Below are 25,366 nucleotides of genomic sequence, written 5' to 3' on the forward strand. Positions count from 1 at the left end.
CAGACGCAACAACTGCCAAAAATCTTTGTACATACAGGACATTTTGCATGTGCTTACATACTGTTTTCAAAACTGTTAAACTTATGGTCAAAACAATAACATAATGCAAAACTGAATAAGACAGCAAAATTCAACGGCAATATTTTATTGAAACATATTTTAAATCTAAAAATGCAGTTTAACCAGCCACAGCTGATTCTCATTGTAGATGAACATCTACACAGGTGTTACTCCTTCAATTTCATTACAAAAGGAGACGACTGCTGAATAGGTTTGTTTTGTGATGTAAACATGGACCCAGCCAGAAATGGAGAAGTGGCTGAAAGAGGAAGAAGAGTGGCTGGGAGGGGGCGAGGAATACGTATGCGTGGTGGAAGAAGAATAAGAGGAAGATCAGAGCTACTGTAATTGATCATGTAGTAAATCATGGTCACTGTTGTGTCTTCACTGCTTATGAAGAAATCGCCTCGGAGCCGTCATACTGGTTCTTTATTATTCCGTAGATATAGGAAACGTATCCACACACTGTAAACTGCTAAGCTAGCACATGAACACACAACTAGCTACTTCCGGCGATTTTCACAATAAAAGTTCGAACATTACAGTCACTCAATGAGAGAGGCTGGTCAGTAGTGATGGCCAAATGAAGTTTTCTGAAGCACTGAAGCTTGTATTGAAAAACGGTTCATTACTCGAAGCTTTTCAACACAGTCCTCTCTGGTGACATCTGGTGGCCAGAAATATGAAGCGCAGCTTGAATCCACAAAATAAAACCAACTGCTTCATTATGATTGCCCACTCTACAGAGTGGAATCCTGTCTGATATTGGGCCGCTGTTGTGTTGCTTTGAACGTGTATTTTTTTGGTGGTTAAGAAAATGTGTTTTATTTGTTTAATAAATAGTTTTGACCAGTAAACTCCCCTTGCTTAAACATGCGCCATGGTGTGGTCTTTCTTTGCTTGTGACTTCTTGATGTTGGTAAATACAATAATTGAAAAATACCACGTTACATATATATACATATAATAATGTACAGCACATTATGGAGTAGGCTTCTGCTGTGAGGTCTTGCCTCCATGCAGGTATGCAATTAATCGCCGGAGGGTATATTTATAAATAATATTATATTAAGGAAATTTTCCCAGACATATTTTTGACCTGGGGGTAGAATTGATTGTGAAATGGAAAAGGAAAATGCTTATGAACTTGCAAATTAAAAACATGATGCATTGACGGTAACCCTTTTTCATTTTTATTTAAAAAGAGAATTTGTTCTAGTGTGCGATGGCCGAACCTGTTCTTTTTCGTGGAGATAATTTATCGTGCCTTAAGGAAAATCCCTTCACATGGCACAGAGGAGGCTGGAGTGCAGAGAAACTGGTAGAGATGCAGTTATACAGTCTAACTGGGCCCCACAAACTATCAGATAAAGAGAATAAAGAAATTCAATTGCTGCACATTTGGCAGACTAACATTTTCAGATTAATTAAACAATAAAATATATATTTTTACAACATTACAAGTAAAGAGTCAAGTGGAAGTTTTTCTAAAGTTATTTAATGATATTTATATTATGGAAGCAGATTTTTGACATTTTACCTTTTTCCCGTTTTCAGATATAATAAACACGCACAAAACAAAAGCAAACGGCCAGAACACAAAGCTGGAAAACTCACCCGATTGACAAAAATCAACTCAAAATTCTCCCACACAACAGAACCTCCTCTATTCCTCGCTGGCTCCAAATCTCTCAGTGGAATGATCAGTGGTTCGCTATCTGTCACCATCAAAACACTCCAAAAATCCCGCAAATGATTCGCTTCCTTATAAACCATTGAATCAGATACCGAAGCAGTTAGGTTCTAAATGAAGCTTCGGACGTCACTGATCACGTGACTCTGGCCAAACGAATCAAGCTTCGACACAGTGCTTCTGAAGCAGTGTGTTGATTTTTTTGACACACGCACCGGAGCTTCAGCTTCAAGCGGACCATCACTAACTGGTCAGAGAGTGTAGCCAAATCTGCAACGCTCTACAGTGGCATCTATTGTTAGAGTTTTCCGGCAAACCAACAGGTAACTTGTATTCTGCAGGGCATTTGCACATTTCAGAAGTAAATAAGCTTTTGTGTAATTGTTGTTGCATTTCTGCTTAGGACTCAACGGTTACCTCACACAGGAGGGAGAGGACGGATGTTCACTGATGTGCAGGAAACTGCCATTGTTGATATGGTCACCAGAAACAATGGGATAAAACTCACTGAAATTAGACACAGTCTTGGCAGACAACGTTACTTTGGCAAATATTCACAGTGTAAGCATAACAACAATTTCTAGAGTCCTGAAAAAACATCAGGTCAGGATGAAGCAGTTGTACACTGTGCCTTTTGAGATGAACTCTGAACATGTCAAGCAACTCAGGAACCAGTATGTCCAGGTAAGATCACAATAAAATACAGATCTGTTTTTGAACAAAACCAAACACACACAAAGACAACTTTTACAAATTTACTACTGTAACAGCTTATGTTGCACTGTGGATTTATGTTAGAGAGTCATGGAGATCGAAGGCAGGCAAACACACCACATTTTCATCTTTGTGGATGAGGCAGGTTTCAACTTGGCCAAAGCACGGCGACGAGGGAGGAATGTGATTGGGAAGAGAGCCACAGTGAATGTCCCGGGGCAGAGGGGTGCCAACATCACAATGTGCGCAGCAATATCCACTGATGGACTGCTGTTACACAGACCACTAATTGGGCCATACAACACTGAACGGCTCCTTGTGTTCCTGCATGATCTCTATGGAAGGGTTGTGCTAGGTGAGGAAAGGGATGCGGAGGGAAGGAATCAGCCAACATTTAGAATTGTATGGGACAACGTGGCATTTCATCACTCCCGTGCAGTCACCGAGTGGTTTGCAGCCCATCCCAGAATGGAGTCTCTTTTCCTCCCACCTTACTCTCCATTCCTCAACCCCATAGAGGAATTCTTTTCCTCATGGTGGTGGAAGGTTTACAACTGAATGCTGGATGCCTGGAGATATCAGCAGAAGATTGCCAGGGATGGATCAGGCATGCCAGAAGATTATTTCCTAGGTGTATTGCCCTAGATGACATTAGATGTGATGTGGATGAGAACCTGTGGCCAAATGGAGAAGACCGAGTAGATTAGCATTACTATTGTATGTGTATCAGTGGATGGTGTGTATACAAATTCTTGTATTTTGGGATTACTTAGTGCAAAAAAATAAAAATACATAAACAAATATTAACGAATTCTGCATGATGTCTGATTCATTCCAGTAACATATATTGAAATTATAAACAGAGATGTGTCCTTGTTTTACACAAGAAAACACTGTGTAATGCTACATGTTGTTAGTGTTTTTTAGGTCATTGTTTTGTGGGTGACAAAGTGAGTTTATCAGCTGTCAACCTTTGCTAGTGTTCTGGAAGAATGAGTTTATTTGAGACCTGAATAAAGTGTTTTGGTAGTTGTAGTGCATTTTAAATGTGAAATAAACTGCTTTGCCAAGCTGAAGGTCGGTTAGGAGAATTGTGTGAATAGTTTTGCAAAAGTGACCTAAGTATTGAGAAATGTGTCCTAGCGGCTGTAAAAAAAACTGTAATGTCACTGTGGAAGGTAAACAAGGTAAACAACCTATTTTCTTATTTTAACCATTAATTATTTAGCAATATAAAGTCTGTACTGATATTAGAAGGTGACCTTCAGGATTTGTTAACTTCACAAGGCAATAGTCATACATCGCACTTAAAACCTTTGTTCACTAGTAATGCCAATACTCCTTTCATGTTTCTGACAACTGCTTTTCTCCTCATACAGAATTAAGCAGCAGGTCTGGAACAGAAACACTTCCTCTTACACTGATTTGTGTAACCGTGTTCATCATTGTGAGTTCAGTTATCTTTGGATTTATTTACGCACGACTGTGTGACAGGTGAGAAACTACTGTCAGAGCTGTTTCACATGTTTCATGATTTACCTTTCAACACGCTTCATAACTTTAAAATGTGATTCTCTTTGCTGTTTTCATTTGGTTAATCCACTTTAGCTGAAGGTCATTTTGATGTAACGTCCTCTTCAGCAAGACTCTGCACTACTGTTCTTATGTTTAGGTGAATTAAAGTCAATTAGCTGCCTGATAATAATTTATCAGATATATTGATCATAAAAAAGTGATGTTAACATCATTTGTTATCCAAAGTGGCTGTTCAAGGTCAGAAACATCTGGACTATCAATGAAGGAGACTCACGGCTCTTTGCTGAGTAATTTCCTTGTAAAGACAAAGCAGCAGGTTTAAAGTTTGTTTTATATCCAGTTCTATTTCAAAATGTTGGCTGAGGCTGTTTTTGTGAAGTTACTTTGATTCAACATACCTTTGGTCACCTTGAGTTTTTTTTATCAGACTTTTAATTTTAGCTTACAGGATGAAAATGTGCAAAATGACCTTTACACAAACCTTCAGTATCCAACAAACGATCTCTACCAAACTGTCACCTCAGATCATCCAAAACACAATGCAACTACAAATTAAGCACAATAGGTGTTGTTGTGATTAGTGTTGGCCTTTATAATCAAACTCTTTAATCTATGTAAATTTTAACAGTTATATATAATATATTTATATATAATATGTGAAATAAATAATAACTGTAAGTGGCACATGAGCATTAGTGGTCTAAAAGAAATTGTTTTGGATGATCATTACATGCCTTTACTTTCACTGTTTTGTTGTAACTGAGACCATTCAGTCACGCCACTCCAGCTCTTTGAAACAGGTTCACAGATTTATACGTGTATACTCTGCATAAGCGTGTTAACAGAATACAAATGCAATAAACTGTGTCAAATATGACTCCTCCTGTAGCATTTTTAATGCACATTGCTTTTACTGTCATTGTGTTTAGTCACTAACAGATGTTCTTGATTGTGATGTGTCATTACTTCAGACTTTTCAGATTCTAACAATAATTGTAATCACCATCCAGATACACAGAGACATCAGTCTGGATGTCTTAGTCGTGGCTTAAAAAGTGTTGGTGATGAATGAAAAATTACATCAAAATTTAAAATGTTTTTCTTTTGTATTTAAGAGTTTGTGCTGTTTGACTTTGAGACTAACAAGAAACAACAGCTTACACGTGCATTTCTATTACAGATATTTAAGTTTAAGCATTTCTGCTTTCAAAATGCTCTACCACACACTGCCAGCCGCAGTTACTTCCTCACCCATATGACTGTGTGGAAACTCTGCTCTTTGTCCTAAAAACTTTATTCTGTTATCTTGGTTTCAGTAGGAGAAAGGTGAGGATTTCCTTACCTGGATAATTGAGCATACACCAAGACATCTTCTCTTTGTCCTGCTTCTGCTTTATTATAATACATGTTTATAATCATAATTACTTAAAAAAGCAACCTATCCCTGTGTTTTAAAGATGAATGCTAAGCATTTTATTCCAGTGATATTAAATTTAAATATATATGTGATTAATATATTGTTATGGCCCGTCTAGGCGCGGCCAGACCACAACATAAAGTGATCCATCCCCGTCCAACCCCAAGCAGCACGTCACACGCTTAATATTTTGTGACAGTGATTTATTTACAATAAGTGCAGTTAAACAAAGGAAGGGAGCATACCATAACTTCAGGGTGAACCCAAGGCCAAAACAACAAATAAAAAGTAACCTATCTCAGGAAATAAACACGACAATCACTTTCCTCCCTGCCTAACAAAAACAGGAGAAAACTGATCAAACAAAAAGGCGGTCCACCCCTACATGCTCTTACATTAACATAATATTTTGACACAGTGAATGGTCTGCCGGTTGGGTTGGGCCGAGGATGAATCCCTTGACAGTCCCTGGTGGTCTCTTCTTATCCGCTGCCTCCCAGTCCTCAGCCAATCGGTGTGAGCCATCCACCCTGGGTGCACCAACCCCGGAGGAGCACCTGGACACTCAAATTCACACACATGATTACGGTCACAGTCGTAACACCCCCTTTCCCAAGAATCAACATTACCCCCAAAATGTTTAATTCAAGGAGAAAGTGCTCTAGACAGGGTATCAGCCAACACGTTATCTTTCCCTTTCTTGTAACTGATCTCCAAGTTAAAATCTTGCAATAACAAGGACCAGCGCATAAGTCTTTGATTGGAGTTGCGCATTTGGGAAAGAAACACCAGTGGGTTGTGATCGGTAAACACCTGCACAGGCAGCACACTTGACCCAACATAGACCTCAAAATGTTGTAACGCAAGGAGTAAGGCAAAAGCCTCTTTCTCAATGGTGCTATAATGGGTCTGGTGTCTGTTAAACTTTTTTGAAAAGTAGCAGACGGGATGATCCACGCCGTGACCATCTTCCTGCAACAGAACAGCGCCTGCGCCACACGAGCTGGCATGAACCTCTAGTTTAAAAGGGCGCTCAAAATTCGGCGCAGCTAGCACTGGTGCACTGCACAACAATGCTTTGGCAGATTCAAGTGCCACCTGACATGCTGGAGACCAAATAAAAGGCTTTAAGGGGCTAACAAGATCAGTTAGGGGACTAACCACATCAGAAAAATTTCTGCAAAAACCTCGATAAAAACCGGCCATTCCCAAAAAACGACGCAGAGCTCTTTTTGTCTGCGGGACAGGAAAATCAACAATGGCCTGTACTTTCGCAGCAACAGGGCGCACCTGCCCCTGTCCGACCTGTTTCCCTAAATAAGTAATGGTGGCTTTGCCAAACTCACACTTAGAGAGGTTTAATGTGAGGGAAGATTCACAAAAACGTCTGAACACCCCAGAGAGCGTTTCCAGATGTTCTGACCATGTTGGAGAATAAATGACAATGTCATCCAAGTATGCCTCACAGTTTCTCACTCCAAACAATACTTTCTGCATCAGACGTTGAAATATGCACACATATATCTGCCTAGATATATGTGTGCATATATTGGTGGCATATATATGTGCCACCTCAGTGTCGCTGTCTGTCAAAGTACACCAAGAATGTCAACTCGAGGGGCAGGACTCAGTGACAAAGTTAAACAAGGTTGAGTTTCAAAGTTTAAGACAGAATGAAGCCTTAAAAATATTTTTGTTTTTTTCCTTTCATGACCTTTTATTTTCTCTCATGTTTTCTCTCGTATGTCCTGCAATAGCCTTAAGAAATCTTTCAGTTTCAATATGAACATCGTTTTTTCCTCTCTCATTTCTTCCTCTTCGGCACATTATGTGAGTCTCTGTGTCACACAGTGGAAATTTGTATTTATCTTTTATATTGGTTTTATTCTGATTTTTATTGTTTACTTGTGAGTGCAGTTTTTATTGGCATGATTTTATTCTGTTTGTATTGCATGTTTTTAGTGTGTTGTTTGACATTGTTTTAATCCACTGTGGATTAGGTGAGCATGGGACAAATTAAATTATAGTGATCACCTCCTGAGGCGTGGGTGTGTCCAGAGGTGGCCTAGCAGCTGTTTAAAGGACCTATTAAAAGGAAGCTAGCGGAGCACTGGAGGGAGCGAGGCTCCATATATGAAGAGAAATGCATGAAGGCCAGGTGCAAAAGAGGGACCCGCTGCCTGATCGTGGGGGAGCAACGGCTCATCTAGAGACAGACCGGTCAGCGTGACGTGCCGACCCAGTCAGTAGGAGACAGCGCGTGTGATTGAGAGCAGGGCACCTCTGCCTGGATTTGTGAGTAGTGTCTCCTCTGTTGTTCACGGGGTGAAGCCGTGTTGGGAGAGGGTCACCATGGCTGTAAGCCAGGGCGGCTTCTGGGACGGTGGTTATGGCCCCTATCTGTTTATTTACACGGTGATGATGCAACGGGATCCGCGATGGCATCGAGCGACGGACTCTAGTGCAGAATGAAAGCTGGGCTGGGATGTGATGGGCCCAGTGAAGGAACGAGAGGGGGATAGGTGCTCCTCCTCGTCTGCCTGGGACGAGGCTGGCATGAACCCCGCTCTGGAGAAGGAATTTCTGGACTGCTTGTAAACCCATAACAAACATTCATCCTGGGTTGGGGGATAGTTACATCGTGGGACTGGGTGGGATTTTAGTGCATGCAGAAAATTGTATTTTTACAAGTTTTAGAATAACTTTTTCTAGTCTTGGTGGAACTTTATCATGTTGAGAACTTTTTATTGTATACTTCTCTTTTCTTAGTATTTGGTTTGTTTTATCCCTGCTGTGCATCTCGGGGAATAAACTGTTTCTGATCAGCCCTGCTTCATCTTTGTGTCCTGGGTTTCTGGCTCGCTCGCTCCTTGTATCTAAAGAACGATCCTCTAGTATGACATTCTGGCACAACAGCTTTAGTGTCTACAGCTGCAATCAACTCCATCCTTAAACACACTATGGAAACACTTTACTACCCTATTTGTCTCAAACACCAACCAGCATCACAAAGTGTTTTAATGTGAACTCTTTCCTTTTAAGTGAGTTCTCAGTGTCTTACCATTTTGAACAGGGGTGAGGAATTCAAACTGAAATAATACTTTTATACATAAATTTGAGCCGACACACTGGACTTTTCTGATTCTTTTGCTAAAAAATCAAATTGTTTCTTCAACTTGAGTTTTAACTTTAAGTTGGAATTCATTAATGGGTAGAAATTTTAACTTCAAAAGTAACTTCCAAAAAAGAACTTTAATTCAGCTTCCTTTGCAGTGGATGGGCTTACTAACTCCTGCTTTCAACGTCAAGCAAAGGGCAGAGTGAGGCAGAAAGGATTTAACTCAAAATTGCGAAAGGAATATCAGAGCTAGAGCTGTAATGAGATAAGGTAGAGGAAGGCAAAAGCCTACACCAGCTTGAGAGATGACATGTTATTATGCATTACAATTTATAGAAAAGGAAATAAGAGCCTTTTCAGATGAAGTCATGCACACACCGACACACGCACGTCAGCTAAAGGTTTGATTTGTTCAACTGTTTACCCTGTTGATTTTTATAATTAATATAACATACTAATAGTGCATTAAACTGTAGCAAAGGGTAAAAGAGTTTTTAAATTTCTGTAACCCTACAATTTTATCGAAAGTGCACAAGTTATTATTAAAAATTGATAATTCAATCTCCCTCCCAACCACAAACGGTGAACGAGTCCTTTCCATGGATCCAGATGAAATCCTCTGGACACAAATATGTATAAGTACCTTCAAAATGAATGAGTTTCATAGGCCGCAGCTTTTCACACAAACTAGACTATAAACCCCTTTGGAATGTAAGAAATCTCTTAAACAGAATGGAGCAAAACTGCCTAGATCTGAGGAAAACAGTGGAAATATTACAAAGTGGTGAGCAGAGATGGGCAGTAATGTGTAATCCGATTACTTTTTTCAAGTAACGAGTAAAGTAAGGATTACTATTGCACAAAAGGTAATTAGATTACTTTTACTTTCCCGTAAGCACGCTGCGTTACTGTGTTACTAAACCGTGATTTTGTTTGCGAGAGTGTCTCATGACAATGATGTAAGCGAGTGCGACATTAGTGGCAACAGCTGTGTGCAGATCAACAATGGATAATATATTGAGTGGGGGAGAGAGTACGACCCTGCAGCGGAAGTACTGACCTCACTTTGAGTTTGATTCCGTAAAACGTGACAAAAACATTAGCGTCCGGTGTTCACTGCGTGGGAAGAAAACTTCTTTTTGTTATGTGACGGCTGTGTGCAGGCAGGAAAAGGACCCAAAGTGCAGACTCCAGAGACAAACGTAAACTCAAACAGCTTTAATGCTGAACTCAAACAGAACAAAAGTAAGAATCCAAATAACTTACACGGGCAGACAAAACACACAGCTAGATAAGAGTAGATCACGACAATGACAAACTGAAACACAGGGCTTAAATACATAGAGGGAGCAATCAGGGAATGGACAACAGGAGGGAAATACAGCTGGGGCAAATCAGAACTGACGAGACAAGGAAGCGTAAACTGAACACACTGTGTTCTGTCCTCACTAAGCGTTGTCCTCGTGAACGTAGACTCAGCTATACAGACAGCTAAACACTCTCCTAATCAAAATCCAAGGAACAGGCCAATGTGTTGAGTTGGATGATTTAATAAGGAAAAAGTGTGAAACTGTTGACAAAACCAGAAATAAATCAATAAAAATGTTGCATCAATATACAGTATAACAAACACATATTCAAAAATATGAGCACAATATTTATCTGCTTAGTGAGTGCCCGAATAAAACATCAAATGAAATCACACTCATGATCAAAACGTTAAAGAAAGCACATGGCATATGAGCTAGCTTAACCTTACTAGCTTAGGTTATACATGCATTCAAATTAAATTCTAACTACAAACTATATCACGCCTTCACAACAAATAATAATGCACACAAGTTGTCTCAGTGATAACAAACAATATTACTCACAGATGATGCCGTTTATCAACTTGTGAAGGCATGGATGGCAGCAGATTAACAGAGGTGAAACTGCCTCTGGCTAGATCTTACAGAGTAGAAAAAATACACAAAAACAACCACTAGAGGGCAAACTGCTGCAGAACAGAAAATACCTAATGCCAGCATACACTAGACCTTCAAAGTAAAACAGGAAACACATAACACAGACTAAACAAAGACATAGACTCAAATGCAGGCACTACAACAGAGGGAACAGAGACGTGGGACCAGGGCAGACACAGACACTGACTGGACACGGGGATATAGCGGACAGGGGAGACAGCAACTAAGGATTACACAGAGACAAACCATAAGACATGACTCTAACAAAACCCAAAGACTAGAAATTATAAATAATATAATAAACTCAAAAACCCTGGGTCAACGACCCAGGCATCCTAACACTTTTTACAGCAAAACCCCCCCCAAACTTCTGAGCAAGCACCGAGTGCGCTGCCACGGGAATGTGAAATTCACAGAGAAACTCCAGGATCCTTCCACCGACATGACCGTTGCAACACACCTGCACCAGGGCAAACATCCGCCTGCCCCACTCCTGCTAAACAGGTGAAAATAGAGCAACAGGACCGCTGAGTCTTTGATTTTATTCATTTTCTGTTGTGTTTTACTTGCATCTATTTGAAAGATTCAGTGTAAACACAAAAGGCTATTTTATTTTATATGCTGGAATATGCAGAAAAATGTTTAAAATGTTAAAAAGGTTTAAATGTTAAACAAATTTCTTCCAGTAATTAGTTACTGATTACTTTTTTCAAGTAACTTGACCAACACTGATGGTGAGGATGTTCTCTTTACTGCAGTTCTGGTTTGCAGTGATCTGGACAAAGTGTTCTGTACCCCCAGGAGCTTGGTGTTACTAACAAGATGAGGATTATCTCCTTTCTTCTTCTTTTCAAGATGAATTAAGTAAACTGTATTTTTAAATTATGTTGTTCCACTCTCTGTGTAAGTGTCACAGAAATGGCTTATGTATAAAGAAGTTTAATAGATGGTTCCAGCAGTTAAAATGTTCTTGCTTGTACATTTCTGTGGTCAATATTGTAAGGGTGTGTTTATCTTGTCACAAAGAACAAGTTTTGTTACACCACTATTATCGCGAGGTTTGGGCGTGATAGTATAGGCTGTGAGTCCACGTTTAATAATCACGCTAAGGAGTTCAGCGAGCTATCTGCAAAGGCCTGGTTAGTCTACCAGCTGTACAAGGTATTTGTCATTTGCCATAACTGTATTGTAATATTGTGAATATTTGTAATGTATGGTGTTCTAATTATTTTAATGTTTTAATTTAGAATGAACAAGACTGTAAAGGTATTCTTATAGGACCTCCGAAGTGGCAGGCGGCCATGAGGTAATTTTTGTTGTTAAAGCACAAGTGTTACTTTTGATAGACTGAAGCGCTTAAAGCCTTTGTGTTTTATGTTTGTAGTTTTCACGGCGTTCAATAAATGCAGCGAAGCGCCCGTCTTGAAGAAGCCGTGCCTGTGTTGTCATTTCGGAGTTACACTCTGGCTTAAATTATTCAGGCTTACAGAGTCTTTTATGAACCAAGATGGCGGCACGCACAGACGCAGCGGCTTACAGCAGCTCTCCCTATTTGTGCCTTCTTGTATGTTTATTGTGCTTATCGTACATTGTACATGCGTCTACCTGCACAACTGGACGTTACTGTCGTCTGGAGACATTGGACATCGGTTTCCAAACAAAGATGACCATCTCCATCGCACACGCAACATTCCACTGCTGGGTGCTTATCATTACCGAGACTTGGCTATGTACACAAATCCCGGATGCCACAGTGCAGCTACAGGCCGCATGCTACACAGATGGGTCAAGAACAGTGACTCCGGGAAGAACAGAGGAGGGGGACTCTGCATCTAAATGCACAAAGGTTGGTGTAACAACAGCACTGTTGTGGACAGACACTGCTCTCCAGACCTGGAGTTCATGACGGTGAGGTGCAGACCTTTTTTTTGCCCAGAGAGCTAAGTGCTGTAATAATCATGGCAGTCTATATAGCACCGGCCGCTAATGTAAACACAGCTCTCTCTCTGCTGCTAAATGCCATCGCTTCTCATCAGCGCGCCCACCCTAATGGTATCCACATCATAGCAGGGGACTTTAATAAGGCAAATCTCAAGACTGTTTCACCAAAATTTTACCAGCATGTAAAATGCCAAACAAGACGGGAAAACACTCTGGATCATGTGTGTTGGAGTCAAATTGTTAAAGGTTGTCACTGTGCTACTTAAATTTGTAAGTCTTAGTTGAAAATGTAAGATCAAGTACATTCCTTTGTTGCTATTGCCCTCCCCAGCCTGTTGACTGGTGGCAGAGGCTGTAGTGTTTTATTATAGGGACGTCCAATGTGAAGATTACTTCTTGTTTAGTAAGCTTCCTGCCTTTTGGTGAGCAGGAGGTCACACAAACGCACCCACAAACACACACACTCGCATGCATACACACACACATTCTCGCACATACATACACACGTGCTTACACGTGCACTCACATACACACATAGTACCTTATCTTTTAGAACCATAGGTTGTTTTTTTTTTTACAATGGGTGGTGCTTGTGTGTGCTGTAACGGTTTTCAATAAAAGGCAGCAAGCGGAGGCCTAAGTCGGGGTCATTCTGCGGTTGGAGTCAGAGTGCTTTTCTGAGACACCGACCGGGTCTCCCTTGCGCAAGTAAAATCGATTGATCGCTGATTGTCTTGCTTCCTTGTCGTTAACGGGAATAAGTGTCTAAACCAGCGGGGCCTGTGGAAGTGCAGACCCAACAATGTGTGTTGCAACATCAAGCACGCTTACAGAGCCACACCCTTCCCCCACCTGGGCCAGTCAGACCACCTTTCTCTGCTCCTCATACCAGCATACACCCCCCTTAGCCGGCAAAAAAAGCCCATAAAGAGGACCATCACCACCTGCAATGCATTGTGGGAGCGCAGCACCATATTGGCAGCCCACGAATCAAAACAAACACACTGTGTTGGAAGGAAGATTGCTACAAACCATACTTAAAAGCAGCTCAAAAAAAAAAAAAGAAGGACTGTATAGAGACAGATTGCATCCGGATACAAAGAGACGGTACTTGCAAAAAATGGCGTGCACTGGAAATGTGGAATGTGAAATACGGCTGTGGAGTAGAAACCTTATTAACTTATCATGATATATTCTCGTACCTTGTCTGTGGAGTCAGCGCATACACAGCAAACCAATTTTGCAATTATAAATCTCTGGAGGCTCACATCCAATTCACCAAGGATTGGGTACAAGATTTGGCTATTTTTGAGCCTCCACGTTGTGAGTACGCCGTCATTCAAACAAAGGTAAGTCAGCTTGAGTACTGCGAGTAAAATCCGTTTGATTTCCCCCCCGAACATTCAGATTAGTGCAGCATAAATTCATTCATGAGGGGGAAATGACCGTGAGAACATGTGAAGGCTGTTAGAGGGATAACATTGTGAGTTCAGTGCACTGATGTGACATTGTCCTGAAGGATTTAGTTATTTATGGTTAAAGAAATTACACTAAACAACAACAACAACTTCTACTGTTATAACTTGCACATTACTTTTCTCAGTTTGTATATACACTAACTTATTGGAAGTTACATGTATACTTTTTAATGCACAGGTAAAATACACAATCTGCACTTTTCTAATTATTCTAAATATTCTTAACTATTTAAACATCTTTCAGTATCCTGCTCTGTTTGCAAAGTACAGCCTGTGTTTGCCACTTATCTGTACTCTAATTTTAATAACTGTACAGTACTCTGCTTTGGTAACTATTGTCCATCATGTAAATATGTAAAAATTGTGTTTCTGTTCTGTGTCCTATTCTGTTTGTATGTGTGTTTTTGCTGCTGATACAACCAAATTTCAAAGTGTGGGACAATTAAAGGATTATTCTATTCTATTCTACTTTCTAAACACTTTATTTGTTACATTTATGATAAATGGATTTGAAAGTAGATAAAACACATGTGTGTCAGCCTTGGCTCATTAAAGTCCTTGTCTTTAAATTAACTTTGTCTTTGTATGTTTCAGGTACTGCACTCTCAAAGACTGAATGAACCAGCATTGCAGCCATGGGTCATTGTGAGCATCACAGGGAATGTTGAAGCTGCCCACTGCAGCTGTAATCAGACGCGGAGACCTGCACCCATGTCACCGCTTTTCTGTTTAAATTAAACAGTGAGGATCTGTGGCACAAGGACTGTTACAGATGAACCTGCATACTGGGTTTTGCTGGGTAATATGACCAAGATACAGCCAGAGGTTGGCCATAAGATAGACTTCTCCTTTCCAGCTGAATAAAAAAAGGCTCTCAATCAAACATAAACAGACCATCTGTAGTGACAGGTAAAAGAAGCCGTCCTCAAAAAAGAAAAATTCCACCTGCTACTGTGGAGGAGTTGGATCAGCTGATGGGACAATATTTCTCCAAGCATCGTTCTGTTCTGAATAACCCATAATGTTTTATTTAGAGGGGGTCTACATTTGTGGCTGAAGTGCATTGCCATGTAAATAATTTGCATTTACTGTGTATGTACTTACTAAGTAACACTGTTCAAAAGTTGAATAAAGAAACACATTTTTTGCCTTTTTAAAAAAAAAAAAATTAAAACCCCTTTGTAGAACATCACATCAGTTACAATGTAGAATCAATGTCATGTATAGTTTATAAATGACAAAATGTTCACATAAAATCACAACAGCATTTAAATAATATCACCCACTACTAGCATTCTGTAATTTACTGTCTCTTTTGAAAACCTATTGCTACATATACAGCACAACACTTTTAAGACTATTTAACAAGAGTATTTTCCCCTGGTTTTACTACCACACTGGGGCACATGTTCACCAAAACGCAAACCTTCACCATCTTATCCAGAAGGGTCACCTCTTCACCCTCACATGGAAGAAGTAATCTGATTGGCATGGTGGTTTGTTTGAAGCAGGGATTTCGTAGTGCCCCATGTGTAGCGTTGGAACCCAGTCAGGATTTGTCTCATTCATTTCATAGGCTGGTTTGCCTGCAATAATGAAAATATTAGCAATTAGAAACTCTATAAATAGAACGTATATCTACAAAATCACTCATTAGGATGTTTGTTCTAATTTTCTATGTCCTCAGAGCGCATTGAAAATAAAACTAACAGGCTATAAAGAGTGATATGAACTTATTTAGAACTTGCCTGAATGAGAATGTCTGGACCACACCAACAGATATCTGTGGCTGGTAGAGAACTGGATATCAGCTCGTCTCACAGCTGCTATCCAGGCTAGACGCCTTCTTTTAGTAACATCCGGTCCTCACCTCTCTTTCCCTCGCACCTGCCAGACAGAAGGAAAACGTCATGGATGGGGTAAAGGAAGACATGCGGTGGGTTGTAGTGATTTTTTCTTTCTCTCACCCTCTCTCTCTCATTTTTTTTTGCTTCACTCTGCATGTGAGCCTTGTGCTTGTGCTGAGCAGAGGGGGCAAGGGAGGTAGTTACACTCGCAGTAGCACAGGAACAGAGCAGGAGGGAGAGAGAGAGAGAGAGAGAGAGAGCCAGGGGCAACAACAAGAAACAACATCATCAGATTAGAAAGGTATAGTAATCATCCACAACTATTTTCAGTTGCGGATGATAAAGGATTCAGAAAGTTTATTCATGCAGTGAATCATATGTATGTGATTCCAAGCAGGAAAACACTCCCAAAAAATCATCCCAGTTTATTCATGCAGTGCTTCGGAGTTTGTACGTGCTTTTGTCTCTAGGGGCCACCATATGTCTTTGTATATATACATATACACGTTTGTTTTTTGTTTTTTTTTACATTAGTAATTCATTTTGTGCATAATTTTATATTGTTGTTGAAAATAAATAAATTAAAGCAACAAAACAACCTGAAGAGCCGGTTGGATGCCCAAATTGCCGGCTCTTCTTAGTGAGCCGAGCCAAAAGAGCCGGTTCTCTAAAAAGAGCCAGAATTCCCATCACTAGTGGGTTGATGTGACAGAGGAGGATGTCCAGTATAATGGAAGCAGATATGTCTAGGTCCTGAGTCTCTGACCCAACATTTTGAGTTTGGTGTGGGCTCATGATTCTTTCCTTTGCTTCCAGAGATTATTTAAGTTTAAGCTTTGTGCGGTTTAGTCTTGAGTTCACTTCTTTTTAGTGTCTCTGTATTTGTTTTTCTGATTCATGGTTCCTTTTGTGTTTGTCCTCAGCGACTCATGTGAAAGTCAGTCTTATCTCTTACCCCAGTCATGTCTCTGTTTATTCTCCACTTGTCTTGGTCAAGTTTGTGTGTCTCTGTCTCCATGTTAGAGACATGTATAAAAGAGTGCAAGTAGCGTGGATTGGGTGGAGATGTATGGAGAGAAATTGTCTTCAGAAGGGTTGCAAATGTGTACAATATTATCCACCAACCAAAACTAAGCTTTACAAATGTGTGCGATGATTTGTGTGTAACTTTTGAGGATTCACAACCGTGTGCTTCAATCCACATAAAAATACAAAGTAATTTGACCACACGTAAAACTATTTTACAAATGCCTCCACCCAAACAAATAAATACTAATCGTTTACACACAATGATTAAGTTCGACTCACAATTCTGATAATTTTCTCTTTGTCTTTCTGTGTGTACAAATATCTTAAACGTGACATCTTTCTCTCTGGTTGAAGTAGCCACAACAGGTTTCTTACAAGGACGGTTGCAAGGCTTTCTGCTTTTAAAACATTCTAGCGCACACTGTCAGCCAAATGACTTCCTCACCAGTATGACGGTGTGGAAACTCTGCTTTGCTCTGCTTCTACTTGTGGTTGTTGCACTTGTTTCTCTTTCTGTCTGTCACATTCTGCCTCTCCCTCTCTCGCTCACTATTCCCTGGCTCTGTCATGTCTCTGTTTCTTCACCCTTTTCATGTGTCTAGTTGTATTTTAGTCTGCATCTCTGTGGTTGTGTTTGTGTGTCATTTTCTGCTTTGCCCTCCTTGGTTCATTAGTAGATTTTGTTCAGCTGTGCTCCCCAGGTGTTTCCACTCTACTCTTACCTCATGTGTTTATTTAAGTCTTCAGTTTTTCTTTTCCTCTGGATCTGTGTGCTCTCCTTGAGTGATATTGGTCCCTAGTGTTTCGTGGTCTCCAAGTTTTGTATTGTGAGTTCTGGGGTTTCAGCAATAAATCTGCTGTTAAAGTTTATCCTCGTATGTGAGTCCTCACTCTGCAAGCATACAGCAGGCTATGACAAGATAATCCATCTCTGTGAAACCTTAAAGGGAGCAGTCAAAAGAAGAACAAGACACTATGACATGATTAAAGGTTATTTGCTGCTCTATTAAATGAACATTTAAGTGTTTATTTGGTTGTATGATGCATGTATTGTATGCTATAATGTCTTCCCTTTTCTTTATATGTAGTTTAAATGGCAGCACATCCTCACTTATACAAGAAACTGCACCTGTTTAAGGAGGACATCGGTTCAGCTTATTTGTGCATTAAAATCTGTCTGTGTGTAATTGTTATATTTGTGGCTACATTAAGAGTTTAATTTCAATAGAAACTGTAAACTGTATGATGTAATTTATGATTTGTGTTAACTGCAGATGATGTAATATGAGATTAAACTATTATCACAATGTTTCCTTATATACTGTATAGATTCAAGTTTATTTTTCTGAGGGGAAAAAAGATCTTTTAAATATTTTAGATGCTTGGGGTTCAACAGAAATATGTTTCCATTTATCTGGTTGGAATCAGTAACTGGAGTTATTCTAGGATTTATGTACACAATGAAAAGTCACAGGTTATCCCAAGTGGATGTTCTAGGTCAGAAACATCTGGATTATCTGTCCATGAGACAGCACTCTGAGAGTAACTTACTTACAAAAAAAAGAAAAGAAAACATCTATTTCCATCTTTTATATCCATTTCTATTTCAGGGTGTTAGCTGAGTTTTTTTGTTTTGTTTTTGTTGTTTTTTTAAATGGCAAAGAAAAAAAAACCAGTGGATACAGGAAGATCAAAATATTCAAAGACTGCTTTTATCCAGCTGGGAATATAATTATAATATAAAAATGTATTAACATAATTATGCAGTGTGACTCTTTATTGTGAGAGATAACCTTTACACAATCCTTCAGCAGCTAACATATATTCACTACAAAACTGTCAGTTCAACATCAACACGGCACTAAGACCGATTCAGCGAGCAGAACAGAAACTCTCTGCCTGCATAATCAGGAAATGAATCAGAATTCTAAAACCTATGAAAACAACTCCCAGGACAACATCGCTGTGAAAAGGCTTTGAAACTTCCATATGGGTTTTAGAAATTTTCAAATTCAATAGAATTTTACAAAGTTTTGTGCAGTTTGATGGTGGTGTGTAGATTGTGCATCATATTATGTTGCTATTCTGACTGGAACTCATTGTTGCACATGATCATGGCTTCATGTGGTTTTAAAGCCTAATTTCCTGCATAGTTTTGTTACATGTCTCAAATTGACATGATTACTCATCATTTTCAAACAAAATTTGTCTTAAACCATCAAACTCTTTAAATGTGGACTGACAGTTTGAATGAAACTGTTTTGTGTGTCTACACGTCTTTCCAGAGGGCTCTTCCTGTAAGGCCGTGCATAATGTTGCTTACTAACTAATAACCTTTTAAAACACACTACATTTCTCTCCTCTCTTCTGTGCTTACTCACTGTTTTACTTCGAGGCTTCCCTACAAAAATCTTGCAGATCCACACACTTCATTCTTTGGACAAAGTGAGAATTTGTGGTTTAGTCACAGGATGTGGTGTCTGAGAGGGCACAAGTCTTCTGACCAATATGACGCTGTGTGCTTTACTTGTGATGGTAATGTCCATATTTTTAGTGCAGTAGTTTGCACATATTTCTTCTAAGTGAAAGATTATAGGTTTGATTCCAGGAGGAGACAGAAATCCCTTCGGTGCCATGTCGAAAAAGGACCAATATGACAGTTTGGCAGTAAAAAGTCTGCCAAATCAAACATGCAAAGCTTAAATAAGAGAAAAGCAGGAACAGCTTTTATTTATAAAGTTGAGGAATTTTCTGTTTTTCTAGGAAAAGGAAAGACGTGCTTCATTTTCAAACAATTAACTAAAATAAAATGCTTATTTACATTGTATTTCATATTAAAAGTTCCTGACTTATCACAGACACTCTTGTTAGTTCAGCAAATGTCAGTCGAACATGAAACACCGAGTATCCCACTGATAATCTGAACGTCACCACAGAAGAGCAGAGGAGGAATGTAACCCGTGTAACATTATGTGACCTGCTTCTTTATGAACACAACTCCAGGCAGGAGCCAAACAAACATGGGAAGCAGGTCAGTTAACATAAATATGAAATATGCAGCATGAATGTGTGCTGCATTATATAAATAGTACAATAGCTTGTGTTAATTTAAATGAGTTGTAGGTTTGAATCACTGATAAAAACAGTCATCAGCCTCATTGATTTTCTGCTCTTCAGTCCTGCTTTTGTAAAGGAAATTATATGTTGGACTAAAAGCAAAAAACAACTTTGTTTTAAAAGTTGTTGTGTTTTCTTTTTTTGGACATGAGACCACTCAGTGTTTCACTTTTAGAGTGTCTTAATACGGAAGCAGAAGCAGTGTTGTAGGTGCACTTCCTTTTGAGAAGTGTTCGCACAAGACGTACGCAAGACACATGAGAGCCAATACTTTGAGGTTTATGAAGCACATTGTTTGTCCTCCTTTCTTCAGCGGATCATCTTCTGCACTATCAGCAGCACTTACACTGCAAATCGGACATATTGGCGAGCATGGATGCACTAAACCTGTGCTTAATTCTGCTTCTACCACTGACTGCATGCTCACAAGATTTGGGAGGAGGTAATGTAAAACTGTTTTCATAATGGAACATTTATTTTTTTAATGCTACTCCAGCCTCTGGTTTGAATCATTGATACTGTTTCTATTATTGGTACTGATTTCAGAGATTGTTGTGAAAACAATTGGGAAGCAACCAGATGTCACTCAAATATGCACCAGTGAAACACAGAACATCATCACACTGATAGTTTGTAAGATCAGAACTCAGAGAAGTGGAGGCGAAAATTGTAGTCTGCTGTATTATTATGGACGAGGCTTTGAGAACAAATGTGACTCCAGGTTCACGCTGATGAAGGAAAATCAGACTGTGTTTCTCCACCTGATCAATTTAACATCAGAGGACAGTGGGAGCTACACCTGTGAGTGTTCAGCTCCTGAAAAAACAAAAATTCTCCATCTTAATGTCACTGTGGAAGGTAAACAAGGTAAAAACAACAACGTTCTTCTTCTTTTAACCATTAATTATTTAGCAATATAAAGTCTGTACTGATTTTAGAAGGTGACCTTCAGGATTTGTTAACTTTGAGGCCAATAGTCATACATCGCACTTAACCTTTGTTCAGTTGTAATGCAAATACTACATCCATGTTTCTAACAACTGCTTCTCTCCTCATACAGAATTAAGCAGCAGGTCTGGAACAGAAACACTTCCTCTTACACTGATTTGTGTAACCGTGTTCATCATTGTGAGTTTAGTTATCTTTGGATTTATTCATGTACGACTGTGCGACAGGTGAGAAACTACTGTCAGAGCTGTTTCACATGTTTCATGATTTACCTTTTAACACGCTTCATAACTTTAAAACATGTGATTCTCTTTGCTCTTTTTATTTTGGTTAATCCACTTTAGCTGAAGGTCATTTTGATGTAACGTATTGCCCTGCTGTTCTCATGTTTAAGTGAATTAAAGTCAATTAGGATCCTGCTAATAATTTATCAGATATATTGATCATAAAAAAGTAAAAAGTAATGCTAACATAATTTGTTATCCAAAGTGGCTGTTCAAGGTCAGAAACATCTGGACTGTCAATGAAGGAGACTCACGGCTCTTTGGTGAGTAATTTCCTTGTAAAGACAAAGCAGCAGGTTTAAAGTTTGTTTTATATCCAGTTCTATTTCAAAATGTTGGCTGAGGCTGTTTTTGTGAAGTTACTTTGATTCAACATACCTTTGGTCACCTTGAGTTTTTTTTATCAGACTTTTAATTTTAGCTTACAGGATGAAAATGTCCAAATAAAATAAAAAGTGATTTTATTCAGCAGTAACATGTTTGCAACATAATTAAGTCAGACTTAATATAATTATGCTGTATGAGTTTTAATTTTATCTTCTGACAGGATGAAGATGTCCAAGATGATTCTTACACAAACCTTCAGCATCCAACAAATGATCTCTACCAAACTATCACCTCAGATCACGCTCAGCACGACATCACTACAAATTAAGAATATTAAGTGTCTGCTGTTGTGATTATTCAGCCAGGAGAACAGAAGCTGTCAGCCTTGATAGTCAAACGCTTTTATTTTTGACAATATTGAAACATTTTGAAACATGTAAAACTGCACATGATACATGAGTAATATTGCTCTGATATAAATATTTTTATGACAAGACGTCTCTTTCATACTGGATACATGTTTTATAACAACTAACTAACTAAACAGGTTCACAGATGTGTCCTTTTGCAAATACAAAGTAACTGTGTCAATATGAATCCTTGTGTATTTGAAAATTTATGAAAACTAACATTTCACCATCGTCAGCTCTTAATTCCAGACACGAGTTTGTTTCTAGACTAAAACAAAACAGTTAAAAACTTTTCCTGGTTTTTCTTCTGTATTCATCTGTTTACTCACTATTTTAACCTTTAAGGCATCCAAACATAGGAGAATTTGAGGTGTTACTGAGGGGTACGAGTCTTTTTTTCTATAAATAGTTCTACATCATCCTCACAGCCACAGTTACTTCCTGATCAGTATGGTCATACAGAAACTCTGCTGTGCTGCTTCTGAATCTAATTCTGTTTTAGCTGTGAAGAGATTATCTATATATTCAATTTTGAGTGTGTAAATGTCAACAAACATGGCAGTTTTGTGTGTGACACGCCCACTGAGATGAAAATGAGTATGTTTAGTTTTTGTGTGTGATTCTGCTCAGTGTTTTACTTTCAGAGGGCCTTTAACTTAAAGCAGAAGTGATCATCCATATACTTCCCTTTGCAGAAGCTTTCTACCAGCACGAAACGCTGTGAGAGATATAAGAGTTTTATGTAACTCCTTGAGTTTGCTTAGTGCTTCACTTTGACATAGTTTTAATATGACAGCAGAAGCAGTCGTGTGCATGCACTTCCTTTATAGAAGCTTCTTTCTTTGAGGTTTATTAACAACTCTCAGTACAACATCGTCTGTACTGTCTGCAGCAGTGACTGTGACACCTGAACAAATATGGATGCACTCAAGCTGTACTTTATTCTGCTTCTACCACCAGCTGCATGCTCACAAGATTTAGGAGGAGGTAATGTTTTCATAATGTAATATTTATTTTTTAATGCTACTCGAGCCTCTGGTTCAAATCATTCAGGCTGTTTGTATTATTGTTACTGGTTTCAGAAACTGCTGTGAAAACAACTGTGAAACAACCAGATGTCACTCAAATATGAAAGACAGAACATCACCACGCTGATCGTTTGTAAGATCAGAACTCAGAGAATGGAAGGAGGAAATTGTTTTCTGCTGTATGAATATGGACGGGGCTTTGTTCATTAATGTGACTCCAGGTTCACGCTGATGAGTTTCTCCACCTGATCAATTTAACATCAGAGGACAGTGGGAGCTACACCTGTCAGTGTTCAGCTCCCGATGGAACTAACTGTCACTGTGGAATGTCACTTCTTTCCACTCTATTAAAAGGACATTGAACTGTTTACATGGTTGATTTGTTGTCTTGCTTTTTCCTCGTTCATCAGTTTAAATAATAAACAACATGATGTCCAGGCTTATACAAGCGATTACACCTGATTTCACTTTGTTTTTCATATAAATGACTGTTTTAACTGTTTAATGTCAGTAGAAACTGTAAACTGTGCTTTGAATACCTCAGATATGATAACGTAGTGTGTGATGTGTGCAGAACATGTTAGAAATATGATAAAATTATTATCACAATGTTTCCATACATATGATTCAAATTCAAGTTTATTATTCAGATTTTTTTAAGTGTTAGATGCCAGAAGTTCAACAGAAATGTCTGTTTTGTGGCTCATTGAAGTCAGAGAGTTGATTTGATTCAGTAAACATGACACCTTAGAGCACTCACAGCTGATGCTAGGACACGTTTTCAGCATAATTAAGTTACATCCATCCATTCGCTTCTGCTTATCCTTTTCAGGGTCGCGGGGGGCGCTGGAGCCTATCCCAGCTGTCATAGGGCGAGAGGCGGGGTACACCCTGGACAGGTCGCCAGTCTGTTGCAGGGCCAACACACAGGGACAGACAACCATTCACACTCACATTCACACCTAGTGACAATTTGGATTATCCAATTAACCTGTCCCCACAAGCTGCATGTCTTTGGACGGTGGGAGGAAGCCGGAGTACCCGGAGGGAACCCACGCAAACACGGGGAGAACATGCAAACTCCACACAGAAAGACCCCGGCCTGATGTTGGAATTGAACTCAGGACCTTCTTGCTGTGCTGCAACAGTGCTAACCACCGTGCCACCGTGCTGCCCATAATAAGTTAATTAAGTTACACTTAATATAATTATGCTCTATTTTTTTTACATTTATCTTCTTACTGGATGAAGACATATAGATGACCCTTACACGAGCCTTCAGCATCCAACAAATGATCTCTACCAAACTATCACCTCAAATCACCCTCAGCATGACATCACTACAAATGAAACACATTGTCTGTTGTTGTGATTATTCAGCAAGAAGAACAGAGGCTGTCAGCCTTGATAATCACATGTTTTATAATAACTGATACTATTCAGTCTTAACACTCTAACCCTGAAACAGGTTCACAGATGTGTCCTTACTTGCTCTGCAAAACACTGTTAAACCAGTACAAATAGAACAAACTGTGCCAATATGAATCCTTGTGTGGGATCAGTTTCATGTTTTTATTACAGTAACTTTCAGAATATTTTGAGGTTTTCAAGGCCAGACTTCAGACGTGATTGTCACCATCAGTGCAACAGAGCGATGAGTGAGGCTGTGCTTCCCATTGTGTTTAAAATGTTTCTTAATAATGAATAACTAGAAGAAAAACAACAGCTCTGTGCAGTCACTTACACAGTATCAATGCTGGATGTAGCTGCAATGACATCATCTACTGGTTTCTGAAGTCCTTTGTTGAAGTTAGAGATGAAGGTTTGTCTTCATCAATCACACTGATCGTATTTGATGGGGTGCTGTTGGTGTCTGACTGTGAAAGCACACAGTCATTGGCTGACTCCGTGAACTCACCAGGGAAATGTTTCCAGAGGTCAAGACAGAAAAAGTTTGCCTTAGACTTCAAGAAGGCTGGAAGTGTTTTTGTACCCACAGCTATCTCCATCTGGTGGCCGTCAGATAGAAAGCAGGTTTAAGACACTTTGTCTTCATTTTTCTGACTTCAGTTGGCTTCAGTCTGACTTTAACTGACTGAAAACTTTATTTGAACAAAGTTAACTCACTTGCATTCTCTGTATGTTGATAAATGTATGAAAACATATAACATTTAATCAGCGTCAGTTTTTAATTTGGATAGAGGATCATCCAGTGTCTTAACAGACAGCCAGTTGGATCTTGACTTTTTTGATCAATAACCCTCATTTTAGAAATTCCAAATGACTGTCTTACTGCATCCCACCTCAGCAGCTATGGCGTGCTGCGAGAGACCCTGCTTATGCAGTTCAACAACCCGACCGCGTTCAAGAAAGGAAAGTTGTTTTGCCTTTGGCATCAGAACGTAATGACAGTGTGACTACCTGACAGTAAATGACAATGAATCCACATTTT

At 39.3% G+C, this 25,366-nt stretch overlaps 2 protein-coding genes and 1 long non-coding RNA gene across 18 annotated transcripts in view; 2 read left to right on the top strand and 1 right to left on the bottom strand.

The window, feature by feature from the left end:
• LOC146640799 (protein NLRC3-like) overlaps positions 1-10,470 on the bottom strand; it is a 50,309-nt gene extending 39,839 nt beyond the window's left edge. For 5 of the 16 annotated variants that reach the window (XM_085399840.1, XM_085399843.1, XM_085399847.1 and 2 more), the window contains exon 1: positions 10,413-10,469. The gene's annotated coding sequence lies outside the window, so the exon portion shown is untranslated. Of the gene's footprint in view, positions 1-10,412 lie in introns of all 16 variants that reach the window. The other 11 variants (XM_085399845.1, XM_085399846.1, XM_085399837.1 and 8 more) reach the window with 5 other exon arrangements.
• On the top strand, positions 1,833-4,669 carry LOC146640801 (uncharacterized). Its single transcript, XR_014909885.1, has 3 exons — positions 1,833-2,076; positions 2,157-2,437; positions 2,552-4,669. It is a non-coding gene; the product is annotated as an uncharacterized LOC146640801 (long non-coding RNA).
• A 9,690-nt stretch (positions 10,471-20,160) lies between the features above and the next one.
• LOC146640802 (uncharacterized) lies at positions 20,161-21,804 on the top strand. The gene is made up of 5 exons (XM_085399889.1): positions 20,161-20,359; positions 20,464-20,784; positions 20,978-21,092; positions 21,355-21,412; positions 21,697-21,804. Exons 1-5 carry the CDS (start codon positions 20,290-20,292, stop codon positions 21,802-21,804), a joined length of 672 nt encoding a protein of 223 aa, XP_085256015.1. The 5' UTR covers positions 20,161-20,289.
• The last annotated feature ends 3,562 nt before the right edge of the window (positions 21,805-25,366 follow it).

The sequence above is a fragment of the Rhamphochromis longiceps genome, unplaced genomic scaffold (genome assembly GCF_057381845.1).
Source record: "Rhamphochromis longiceps isolate RC_006_pf unplaced genomic scaffold, R_longiceps_female_GT1.1 unmapped_scaffold_1, whole genome shotgun sequence".
Lineage (NCBI taxonomy): Eukaryota > Metazoa > Chordata > Actinopteri > Cichliformes > Cichlidae > Rhamphochromis > Rhamphochromis longiceps.

What these genes read in the sequence shown, in the direction of transcription:
- LOC146640802 (XM_085399889.1), top strand. Translation starts at nt 20,290, where the DNA reads ATGGATGCACTAAACCTGTGCTTAATTCTGCTTCTACCACTGACTGCA. An exon ending in CTCACAAGATTTGGGAGGAG is followed by an intron (nt 20,360 to 20,463) that starts GTAATGTAAAAC and finishes TACTGATTTCAG; the next exon opens with AGATTGTTGTGAAAACAATT. An exon ending in AGGAGACTCACGGCTCTTTG is followed by an intron (nt 21,413 to 21,696) that starts GTGAGTAATTTC and finishes ATCTTCTGACAG; the next exon opens with GATGAAGATGTCCAAGATGA.